General features: G+C 35.5%; 1 protein-coding gene across 3 annotated transcripts in view; it reads right to left on the bottom strand.

Moving 5' to 3' along the window:
- LOC118196098 (uncharacterized) overlaps positions 1 to 13401 on the bottom strand; it is a 787551-nt gene that overhangs the window by 468190 nt on the left and 305960 nt on the right. The window contains exon 1 of one of the 3 annotated variants that reach the window (XM_085827473.1): positions 9666 to 9884. The exons of the other annotated variants lie outside the window; for them this stretch is intronic. Coding sequence (XP_085683599.1) covers positions 9666 to 9863 — 198 coding nt within the window. The 5' untranslated portion in view covers positions 9864 to 9884. Of the gene's footprint in view, positions 1 to 9665; positions 9885 to 13401 lie in introns of those variants that run through there. 3 annotated transcript variants of the gene reach the window in all.

The raw sequence follows: 13401 nt of genomic DNA, 5'->3' as shown, positions 1-13401 counted from the left end.
TCTGGGGTTCGAACCCGGGATTGACACGGCAATCAGCTTCATAAACCCATAACTACCTCCTAATCTGTTGGCTTGGTCTCGGGGCTGGGGTCTTCCAAATAGTGGTTGACATCTGCTGGACAGGTAACCAATTCCGTATGGGTATAGGAAATATACCTAGGTCGGAAACCAACTCATCGGTTTACGTCACTAACCACTATACCCGGCTGACAGTTCTAAAGAAGCCCAGAGTACGATTCCCGTGTACATATTCTGCGCAGTTGCTGCGTCTCTGCCCGTGTAGATAAAATGCATGGGGGCGAGCTTCGTGTACCCTCCAAGTCCATCCGGAAAATGACAATTTACGCCAACAGAAGGCTTTTATCTTCCACTGTGTACCACCCGAACGTGCCATTGTGGCATCCACGTGCCACTGCAAAATCTGCTGGTTTTGGCCCCTCTACATTTTAGGGTCTTCTTGCATGCAGTTAGACTCATCAGCCTGGCCGTATTTTTACAATAGAAATAAGAGACAATATTTCCTTTAGTTTCATAAAGTTGCAAAAGAGAATAATGGTATATTCGTAATTAATGGGGCATGTCAACGCACATTTGAATGCCATCAATATTTTCTTTATATTTATTGATATAACATGCATTTTAATTTTAATTTTAATTGGAAAAACTGCAATGTAAAAGGATTCCCGCAGCAACAGATCGCGTTATAACGGCATTGACCTACTATCAAAAAAAAAAAAAAAAAAAAAAAAAAAAAAAAATACTGAAAGGTTTCAGATTTTAAATTACAGTAAGACCCCGCTTAACGCGGGGGATACGTTCCATCAAAGTAGAGCGTAATGCGAAACAGCGCTAAACGAGGCTATCTTTACATGTAAATATTGGGGTTAGGGGAAGATGGCTAGGAAATTGGTTAGGTATTAAATTTAAAAAGTATGTTTTTTTAATAAAAATAAAACCAAACATTTATTTCTTAAAGCCCAAATTAATACCACATTATTATTTCTTGCAAAAATAAAAACAAAATATAAATAACAAAACGAATATTCTTAAAAAAAAAAAAAATAAATAAAAAAAAAAAAATAAATAAAATTCTCAGTCAGTCATATTTAGTTAGCCTTCCGCGTTTTCAGTGTTCTGCCTTTTTGTGACAAAAGCATCTGATGTTGTTTGCCTTTTTCTTTTGCGTTGTTCTCTTAAAAGTTCTTCATAAACGGATAGAACATCTCTAACACCACGCCTTACTTTTGAGCTCCTGTCAAAATTCGGATCATTTTCAATGAATTGATCCATTATTTCAGTTATGGTAGACAAACTCCTTTTTACAAACGCCATCGAAAGTTCTTTTTGCTCTTCTTCTGAATCACTGCTGTCAACATTTTTGTTTTGTTCTTGTTCAGTTAATTCCTTTAGCTCATCATTAGAAAGACTAGCCGCTGCTTCTTGAATTATTTCTTCGACATCTTCCACATTTACCCCTTCAAAATATGTCTGTACAATACCGCACCAAACAAGAAATACAAGTACACTCTTTCGGATATGTATTTGAAACCTATCGCTGCATAATATTTCGGGGAATCCCCGTATGCTGCGAGCGATTTCGTGGAATCCCCGGGTTGAAATAAAAGAGCGCTAAACCGAAACAGCGCTAAACGAAACAGCGTTAAGCGGGGTCTTACTGTACTTCCAAAGGGGCTTTTTTTTAACATTTTGCGAGTTACCTTTATTAAATATCACATTTTTCGCACTTAAACCATAAAATTCAGTTCAACAGCAATGTCGCAAAATAATTTTAAAATGAGCATATCTTTAGAATTTCCGATACACAGTTCCGCGCGCTGAAGATAATCCCATCCCCCGGTACAGTGTTGCCATTCCTAGCTTTGAAATCGTTCAGTTTCTTAATCAAAAATTCGTTAAAGTTTTATAAAATATGAAATCGATAATAAAACGAATTCGAAATTTCAAATTTGAGCTTCCAGATGCCCATATTCGCAGTAGGATTACGTCATTCAAAATTGGACCGTCGTTTGATCACAATGAGAGAAACATACATACATTTATGCAGATTGTTCATTATTTAATTTATTCAAATATAACGCAGGACACTAACATTTGGTAGCAACGATTTGAAAAGTGATACAGCATTTTAAAGTTTTCAACGCAAAATGGCAAAACAAAAACAATAGTGCTTCAGGGACAAAGCCCCTTAGGACCCAAAAAAGGAGACGGGAGGCATCTAAAATTGCTTTTCTTATTATCCACAGTTATCTTTCATCAAACAAGGTAGTAGAAACTCACTCTTCTATGGTACTGGGAATAAATTTGTGAAGGGCAAGCCTGTCTGCCATTAAAAAATTTAAAAAGAAAGAGGTAGCAGCACGAGGGAAAGGAAGGGGAAAAAAAACGATCAAATCAAAAAGCTGCTTCCCGGGTGGTCCACGAAAGCTCATCTCTCTTCAGTATAGTGTTCCGTTTGTATGATCGAAGCGACGTTAGCACGAAAATTATGATTTTAAGCCGATTTCGAAGTGCTGAGTCGCAAGAATCTTTAACTGCTAGCTCAGAATTCACAGAAAATGGTAAAAAACTCCTCCTTCGCGGTGGAGTATCCTTGTTCGTTCAGTAAATAAGTAAACTGTTTTCAAAACATCCTTCTGCCACGCCCCCAGCGAAAGGGACTAGTGTCTATCATTATATTTGCGGTTTCGAACTGGAATATATATTATTACTGTATGTTTTTGAAAATAAATGCGCATAGCTTTTCGAAACATCAGACTTTTTTGTTGGATGGGTATAAAAATGCTGACGAAGGAAGTGTGTTGTGACAAGGCACTGCGCTTGTAAGAAAATAAGGATTTTGACTTCGACATAATGTCCTTTAGTTGCTTCGAAATATTTCCTTTTAGCCCTTTGAGCCAAAAGGAAATCAATTGTAGAACGGCTATTAATTCCGTTTTGCCCTTTTGCGTCGAAAATTTTAAAAGTATGAATCACCTTTCAAACTGTTGCCACCAAATATTATCACTCTGTATTATATTTAAAGAAATTAAATAATGAAGGATCTGCATAAATATATGTATTGGGATCAAACTACGATACCTAGAGCCATCCAATTTTGAATAACGTAATCCTCCACCGAATATGGGCATCTGGAAGCCCTAATTTGGAATTTGGAATTCGTTTTATTATCTATATTATAACCTTAACGAATTTTTGATTAACATACTCAAGGATTTCACAGCGAGCAACGGCAACGTTGTAAAATTATCCTGCAAAGGAAAAGAAATCAGAATCTTTCTTTCTACTTAAAAGTAAAATAAAAGTAAAATAATAAAGGGATAAAAGTAAAATGGAATAATGTTTCTCCTTAACATAAATATACAGTTGTGTTCTACGGGTTCGTGAATTTGAAGTTGACTTGATGAAGAATAACACTTGATGAAGAATGTTACTAAATACTAATATACTAATACTAAATAGCTAAATGTCATTATTATCAGATCATATTAATATAAATCTTCATTATTAAATCATTAATTAAGATCAAAGTCATTTTATATAATCATTAATCACGATAAGGTTTGCTAAAAGTTGCACCCCGAACAATCCTGTAATTTTTACGATATATTTTTTAACGTTGCTTGTAAAAGTCTTATTACCGTATTTTCCAGATAAAGAATAAACTTATATATTTTATTACTTGAGGTGCATTTTTAGTCCAAACGGGCTTTGTTCCTGAAGGACTATTGTTTTCGTTTTGCGATTTTGCGTTGAATCACTATAAATGTCCGTTTCACTTTTCAAACTGTTGCCACCAAATGTTAGGGTCCTGCATTATATTTGAAGAAATTAAATAATGAGAAATCTATATAAATGTATGTATCTTTCTCGCATTGTGATAAAACAACGATACATAGAGCCATCGAATTTTTGAATGACGTAATCCTCCTACGAATATGGGCATGTGGAAGACCAAATTTGAAATTTGGAACGTGTTTTATTATCGATTTCACATTTTGTAAAACTTCAAGGAATTTTTGATTAACAAACTCAATGACTTAAAAAGCGAGCAATGGCAACACTCTACGAGGAAAAAAAAGAACCTTTTTATCTCCAGCGCGCGGAACTGTGTATCGAAAATTCTAAAGATAGGCTCATTTTAAATTATTTTGTGATACTGCTGTTGAATTGAACTTTATGGTTGAAGTGCGAAGATTACGATATTTAATAAATGAAGGTAACACTCAAAACGTTAAAAAAAAGCCCCTTTGGGTGTAATATAAAATCTGAAAGCATTCAATTTTTTTTTTCTTTTTTGTATCATGAATGAAAATGTTAACTTATAATTACAGCAAAAGGAAGTGCCCAAACGACTATGTTGAATCACAACATCATCAAGCGTGAAATTACATCAGGATAAGAATGATAAAAAAAATCGATAAATAAATTTTACTTTAAAATATATTTATCCATTTTCATCGTAAAAAAGTCATGAATGAAATACAAATGTGCAGTTTGTATGAAGAAAAATAGATAAATATCGTTGAGCGTACTTACAAAAAAACCCACTGACTTAAACATGCATAACATTTAGGCGCAGAATTTTTATATAGCACTTTAAAATTTATTTATAGCAACCAATAACTCCCGAATAAATTCAAAAGTCTTCAAGAATACTTTGCGACTCTCAAAGCATATACTCTGTTCTTATGTCATATGAAATTCGTGACCGATAATGTAATAGACTATACACAGAAAAATCACACAACTATTTTCCAGGTTCGTCGAACTTTTCCTATTCCATTTTGCTTTATATTGTTTTCTGCGACAGAATTTTATAACAAATAAACAAGAAAACGAGGATATTCGGAACGCAGACGAACGTGTAAACTCACACGCAGACGAACTAACGATCTGGAAAGAGAAAAGCAGAAAAAAAGTATAAAAGCTTTGATGGATGCTTTTCCATCAATCGTGAAGTCAAACATAACAAAAGTAGAATACATGTTTTCGCTATTTTTGCGCCATGTTTTTAGAAAACAAATCTTCAGTTATTCGCATAAGTATTAAAAATATTTGTGTACAGAAATAATCAAAGAAAAAGAAAAAAAGAATCTGAAAGTTTTCTTATTTTATATTACGCCCAAAGGGGAGTTTTTTTAATTCTTTGTGCGTTATCTTTATTTATTAAATGTCATGTTCTTCGTATTTAAACAATGAAATTCAATTCAATAGCAATATCGCAAAATAATTTAAAAAGAGCATATCTTTAGAATTTCCGATACACAGTCTCGCGCGCTGGTGATAACCCCCCCCCGTACAATGTTGCCATTGCTGGCTTTGAAATCGTAGCGTTTCTTAATCAAAACCTCATAAATGCTTTACAAAATATGAAACAGATAATAAAACTAATTGCTAATTCGGGCTTCCAGATGCGCATATTCGGGTGGAGGCGTAGGTTATTCAAAATTGGACGGCTCTAGGTACCGTTGTTTTATCACAATGCGAGAAATATACAAACATTTACGCAGACTCTTTATTATTTAATTTCTTTAAATATAATACAGAGTGATGATATTGGGTGGCAACAATTTGAAAAGTGAAATGAACATTTAAAGTTTTCGACGCAAAAACGCCAAAACGAAATTAATAGCCGTTCTGGGCTAACGCCCTTTGGGGTAAAAACTTATAAGATTTATTATTCTTTTATATTTTACTAGAATTCCAAGCAAATTCCAATGAAATAATGTAGTGTACAAGAGTTGGCTGTTTTATTAATCCATCACTAATGTGTAATTGATATGGATTTGTCTAATTGATTCTGAAGGATACATAGATAAAACCGTATTAGAACTGATGGAACTGATGGATTATTTCATTTTCAGTTAAAACTGTCAGTATTTCCATTGATAGTAAAGCAAGTACAGAGGTATACACGTGGAATTATTTAGATAAATAAACGAAGTTATTAGGCAAAATTCAAAAGTCGTACATTCTAGAATCTTGAGCTTATGAGTGGCAGATTGGATAAGATCACTGGATACTGGTAATTCGACCTATATTCAAATACAACAGAAGGACTGGTAGCATAAGTGTTTTGTACTTTTTTTATGTGTAACTTTATTCAGTATTTCTCCCTCCTTCTTAGTGAGTCTTCGTGGTGTAGTGGTCAGCACACTTAGCGCGTAATTGAGAGGTCCGGGGTTCGATTCCCGGCGAAGGCGCTGCTAATTTTTCATCTTGCCTACTTCCAAAAATACCTAATGTCTCTACACCATGAATACGAATTATTTCTCCACAGAAAATGTCCACAAAGGCATTCGGTACTGTTCTTTTATCAATGGCGAGTCCAGAAATGTACGTATGTATGCATGTATATATGTACGTACATATGTATCTGTGTGTGTGCACCCATATGTATGCACTTATACATACATATGTACACTTCTGAATCCGGTCCTGATAACGAAATTGAAACGAATAACGAATATGAAATATGAATACGAATAACGAATATGAATACGTCCTGATATGAAATAAATATGAAAAAAAAACTTATAAATCTTTTGGAAGAATTTATTTGTGTTGATAACTTTAACTGTTTGGAAATATCAACAAAAGCAAAAACTTGTTGTTGTTACTTATGCTCACTTATCTGATAGTAACATCAACCCAAGCCCACAAAATTCTTTGTGGCAAAGAGCGCAAGATACGCCTGTCGTTGGCAACAATCGTGAGCACCTTATAGATGACAGTGCGATTTAGCTCAGGTCCACCCCCAGTTTTGATGGGGAGCACCCTGGGAGGTACGGATCCGAAGGTTTTCCACCCCTCACTCCTTTCACCAAACCACTCGAAAAAACTTTCGGCTCGCCACGTATTTAGAGTGCCGCATGCCGCACAGACACTATACATTTACAAACATCCTTGCCTTCTCCGGCATTCCAGCCCGGGCCCTTCAACAAGTCAGTCAGCGATGCTAACCACTATAGCTGCTGGGCGGCAAGCAAAAACTTAAGCTGGATTTAGAAATATTTATGTGTGTTGAGACAAAGGTTTCGTTGGTTTATTCGATTATGGCAAAGCATGCTAGGGCATGCATAAGAGAAGAGATGCCTTCGTGTAGGACTTTCTAAAGGCAACTGGCGCGAAAATGTCCACGCAGCCGGACCGTTCGCTGGGAATCGAACCGAGATCGAACTACCAGTGTTTAGCAACTTTACAGCTTGGTTGCTGGTGGGGAAGAAGACTCTATTTAAATCCATTACCTGAAGAATTACCATTACCTCGGGTTAAAACCCGCTCCATTACCAGGTAAAGGTTAAGTTGCACTGTTTAAATGCCTTACGCAAAATTTTGTAATTTTCAATATACAGGAGTTCGGTTATTTTTGCACCTCACTTAACAGAAAAAAATTTTCTCGGAATTTTTACTGTGTTACGTAACACCTTTATACATTATTGTATCGTGTTATAATTCGCCGGGATTTGAACCTCGGACCTAACTACCAGTGTTCAGCAACTTTACCGCTCGGACGCCTTGTGGGCCTATAATAAGCTTTGAGGTAAGAATAATGTAAACTCGATGTCAGTTAAGTCATATAATCATTTTAAAACAGTTCTCATTTCCTAACAATTATCATAGTATTTTATATATGCTGTTCTTCATTTTTTTATTTCTATTTTTGATGCAATTATTTAAGGAACAAGTGAACAGCGAAGAGACTCAGTCAACTCATGAGCCCCACCAGCGGCCGAGCGGTAAAGTCGCTGAACACTGGTAGTTCGGTCTGAGGTTCGAATCCCGGCGAACGGGTTGGCTGTTTTGACGTTTTGGTGGTTTTCTCCATGTGTAACGTTTACACGAGCCAGTTTGTTTTAGAAAATCCTACACGAAGGCATATCCTTAGGCAGATAGCCCTCGAGTGCTTGGCCATCTCTACATATAGTAAAAGGAAGAGTCTGTCTGTGTGTGTTTTTCGTTCGGTCTGCACGTAAGCTAATAGACCCAGGGCTACGAAGTTTGGTACATAGGCGCATCTAACAAGATAAGAGCTAGTGCACCTGATAGATAAGAGCTAGTGCACCTGAAAGCGATATTTTCAATATTCGAATGAGTTTCTAGTCTAAAGAGGCTTTGTCCCTAAAGGACTATTGTTTCCGTTTTGCGATTTTGCGTTGAATCACTATAAAAGTCCGTTTCACTTTTCAAACTGTTGCCATCCAATGTTAGAGTCTGGCATTATATTTGAAGAAATTAAATAATGTAAAATCTGCATAAATGTATGTACATTTCTCGCATTGTGATAAAACAACGGAACACAAAGCCATCGAATTTTGAATGTCGTAATTCTACTGCGAATATGGGCATGTGGAAGACCAAATTTGAAATTTGGAATTTGTTTTATTATCAATTTCATGTTTTGTAACACGAATTTTTGATTAACAAACTCGAGAATTTCAAAGCGAGCAATGGCAATGTTGTACAGAAAAAAAAAAAAAAAAAATTATCTCCAGCGCGTGAGACTGAGTATCGGAAATTCTAAAGATATGCTCAATTTAAAAACTATTTTGCGACATTGCTCTTGGACTGAATTTTATGGTTTCAGTGCGAAGAACGTGATATTTAATAAATAAAGGTAACAGAGAAAATGTTTAAAAAAATGGCCCTATGGATGTAATTTAAAATCTGAAACGTTTAAATTTCTTTCTTTTTTTTTTATTTTTAGTCCAAAGGGATTTGAATCCCGAAGGACTATTAGTTTCGTTTTGGCATTTTGCGTCGGACTCATAAATGTCGGTTCACTTTTCAAACTGTTGCCACAAAATGTTAGAGTCCTGCATTATATTTGAAGAAATTAAATAATAAAAAATCTGCATAAATGTATGTATATTTCTCGTATTGTGATAAAACAACGGTACATAGAGTCATCGAATTTTGAATAACGTAATCCTCCAACGAATATGAGCATGTGGAAGACCAAATTTGAAATTTGGAATTTGTTTTATTATCAATTTCAGATTTTGTAACACTTTAACGAATTTTTGATTAACAAACTCGAGAATTTCAAAGCGAGCAATGGCAATGTTGTACAGAAAAAAACATTTTTATCTCCAACGCGTGAGTCTCTGTATCGGAAATTCTAAAGATATGCTCAATTTAAAAACTATTTTGCGACATTGTTCTTGGACTGAATTTTATGGTTTCAGTGCGAAGAACGTGATATTTAATAAATAAAGGTAACAGAGAAAATGTTCAAAAAATGGCCCTTTGGACGTAATTTAAAATCTGAAAATTTCTTTCTTTTTTTATTAATTATCTTTTTTTATTAATTTAAATTTCTTTCTTTTTTTATTTTTATGTTTTTTGATTAAATCGCATCAAGTCGATGGCACACAGCCATTGTTGTTGACATCAGCACTGTTGCCACTCGGAGAAATAAGGGCGATAATTCTGTGCAGTTTTTAAATTTATTGTTTCTTTTGGATACTGGACGTTTGTCGAGTTTATCGAAAGGACATTTGTTTTCTGGGATACATAAAAGCCAGACGAAGGCTGGCCGCATAAAACAAACCAAACCATGAGATAATTTTTACCCTTCAAACCAGAGCAAGTGTTCTGTTCAACAATTATGTAAATTTTAAAGAAATTCGGCTTCATCTTACCTCAATATTAGCATTATCATTTTCTAAACGGTCCAACTCTTCCTGGATCCAGCGAGCCATATTTGGCGAGTTCTCCTGATCGCCAAACACTGCAGCTAACGGCGGCCTCCTCCTTTGCTTGACTTGGCGAAGAGATCGCGGAGTCGGTGGCGTATACGGCGAGAAGCACTGCAAACTACGTACTCCAGATTCCAGCATGTGTTCCACGATTTTAAAACCACGTAGAGACATATTCCAATTCGGGAGTAGAATTCACAAAAAAGAAGCTTCGAACACGAATTCTTGTAAACAAATAACACACACGAATTCTTGCAACGAACTTGTTCTTGAAACGCACCAACTCTTGCAAACAAATATGATTTTTCACATTCCACTTATTTATAATCCAGTATTGGTGAATTTGCAATCTGTTGTTCTCTTCTCACGAAAGAAAAGTTGTTTTCAGCTGAATTGAACTTTTATTGACGTATATGAATTATATGAACGATTTTCAAGTACATTTTCAAATTCCTTATACAATCGGTCTCTCTGAAATCACCTACATTTTCTGTCTCGCCAAGTACATTTTAGGGCGAAATTTAATGTTGGATTATTTATAACACAAAACCTGTAAGCACACAGTTTTATATTTCACACAGCGATTATCTAAACTCTACTTTTGCACTGATAATTTAGCTTTGGTACCACAAAAATCTCGCATGCAATTAAAACGGAGGTATTACCGTATAAGAACGCGACGGAAATTAGCAGCTTTGTAAGAAAAATCCACGAACAAAGGGAAAAATGCTTCAAATGTTTCTTACTAACAGAAAATCGAAGAAAAGAATACAATGAATGGCTCCACAAATGGCACTTAATATTGGTTTAAGGATGAAGCAAGCGGCATTTTTGATGTATCCGTACATTTGGGTTTAGTCTTAGCAGAATGCTGCAGTTGAGAAGTCAGGAGATAACGGGACACAACTAGTTTTCTGGAACAAATCCGTAGCCACGAGCACCGTTATGTCACTCAAAACTATCATCAGCAGGCCTCCGTCACATTTCATTGCGTTCTGCTACCCAATCTTTCCGAAAATACCTGCCACCAACGGAAACGGTCAAGGAGCAACAGAAATCTCTCGGCGACTAAGATCCTAGGTCATATCTGACTAGGAAGAAGTTAATAGCAAAATGATGGCACAAAACGTTAAGAATCGACTTGTTTATTGAACGACCCAGCCGCGAGGCGAAGTCCTCGATAAGTTGAGAGACGAGTTCGGCCCCGTGAAAGTTGCTTACCCGGTATAACGTATCCAACACAAACATAACAAAAACAAAAAACTCAACAAGTGTTGGACTTCCGAAGGAAGAAAATATTATCATAAAAGAATCTTTCCTAGCGTTTTCAGGAAGCAAGAGTCCGTCAAGAATGCTATTTCCCTTCGGGGCGAACTCGGAAAAAGAGCGATGGAATAAAAAGAAACACTCACCCGTTCTAAAATGTGGTATTCTCAGGTTCCGGTGTTTAATGATGGCCGACCGCGCGTTGCTCCGAAAGCGAAAACATTTGAAAGTTTTTATTATTTTAACGGACAATTTTTTTTTTAATTTTAAATTATTTTATTCATTTAGACGAGTAATAATAGCGTTCCATACGTAAACTTGAAGTTGCATCTCGATTACAATCCAAAAGATGTCCAGCACATTCTCAAAATCTCCGCTCTTTTAGAATTCATATTGATTTAATCTACAATAGCTGCTTTTCCTGAGGGCTTCCGCGAATAAAATGCAAAGCATGTGCCTTTAATAGGAACATTTCGAATGGGAAATGGGTGTTGCTTTAAAAGAAAAGAAAGTGAGGAATTATTTCAAAGTCGATGCTAAATGCTCTTTTGAAGAAGGAATATTTGATGAGATAAAACTTTGTAAATATATACAGTGAATGTTGAATAGAATAATGAGAAAATTTAGAACATATATCGAACTCTGGAGTTTGCAGTCTACGCATTTATGCTTACGAAATACACATAAGAAATATGGATATAAGCGATCGAGAAGCTCCAGCAATTGCAATAGTTATCGATATTAGCAACAAAATTGCAAAAATTAATAAATAAATAAAACCCGTTGAAAATTTAGAACTTTTATGAAAATATTAGCAGCAAAAGTGAAATATTGTTACTCAATTAAACATGACATAGCGTAATATCTGTATAGCAAAAATATCGATGTGAGTGCTCGTTTCGGCCATGATATGGAGAAGTTTCAACATCCATAAAATGCTGATCGCTGTCAGCTTACAATCCAGGACAAAATGGCGTACCTTTTGCACAGATGAAGTATCGATTGATATTAATCCAACAAGAAATGATGTAGCTTCTACATCAATAAAATGCCGATCGTTCTCAGCTTACAATCCAAGACAAAATGGTGTACCTTTTGCACAAAATAAGTATCGATTGATATTAATTTAACAAGGAATGATGTAACTTGTACATCCACAAAATGCCGATCGATGTCAGCTTAAAATCCAGGACAAAATGGCGTACCTTTTGCACAGATGAAGTATCGATTGATATTAATCCAACAAGAAATGATGTAGCTTCTACATCAATAAAATGCCGATCGTTGTCAGCTTACAATCCAAGACAAAATGGCGTACCTTTTGCACAGAAGAAGTATCGATTAATATTAATTTAACAAGAAATGATGCTGCTTGTACATCCACAAAATGCCGATCGATGTCAGCTTAAAATCCAGGACAAAATGGCGTACCTTTTGCACACATGAAGTATCGATTGATATTAATCCAACAAGAAATGATGTAGCTTCTACATCAATAAAATGCCGATCGTTCTCAGCTTACAATCCAAGACAAAATGGTGTACCTTTTGCACAAAATAAGTATCGATTGATATCAATTTAACAAGGAATGATGTAACTTTTACATCCACAAAATGCCGATCGATTGTCAGCTTACAATCCAGGACAAAATGGGGTACCTTTTTGCACAGAAGAAGTATCGATTGATATTAATTTAACACGAAATGATGTAACTTTATACATCCATAAAATGCTGATCGATGTCAGCTTACAATCCAGGACAAAATGGCGTACCTTTTGCACAGAAGAAGCATCGATTGATATTAATCCAACAAGAAATGATGTAGCTTCTACATCAATAAAATGCTGATCGATGTCAGCTTACAATCCAGGACAAAATGGCGTACCTTTTGCACAGATGAAGTATCGATTGATATTAATCCAACAAGAAATGATGTAGCTTCTACATCAATAAAATGCCGATCGTTCTCAGCTTACAATCCAGGATAAAATGGGTACCTTTTTGCACAGAAAAAGTATCGATTAATATTAATTTAACAAGAAATGATGCAGCTTTTACATCCACAAAATGCCGATCGATGTCAGCTTAAAATCCAGGACAAAATGGCGTACCTTTTGCACAGATGAAGTATCGATTGATATTAATCCAACAAGAAATGATGTAGCTTCTAATCAATAAAATGCCGATCGTTGTCAGCTTACGATCCAAGACAAAATGGCGTACCTTTTGCACAGAATAAGTATCGATTGATATTAATTTAACAAGGAATGATGTAACTTCTACATCCACAAAATGCCGATCGATGTCAGCTTACAATCCAGGACAAAATGGCGTACTTTTTGCACAGATGAAGTATCGATTGATATTAATCCAACAAGAAATGATGTAGCTTCTACATCAATAAAATGCCGA

The sequence above is a fragment of the Stegodyphus dumicola genome, chromosome 12 (genome assembly GCF_044657685.1).
Source record: "Stegodyphus dumicola isolate Sdum_Otavi_A_Nest chromosome 12, ASM4465768v1".
Lineage (NCBI taxonomy): Eukaryota > Metazoa > Arthropoda > Arachnida > Araneae > Eresidae > Stegodyphus > Stegodyphus dumicola.
Note: the sequence above shows the minus strand (reverse complement) of the source record. Positions and strands in the feature narration are given on the sequence as shown.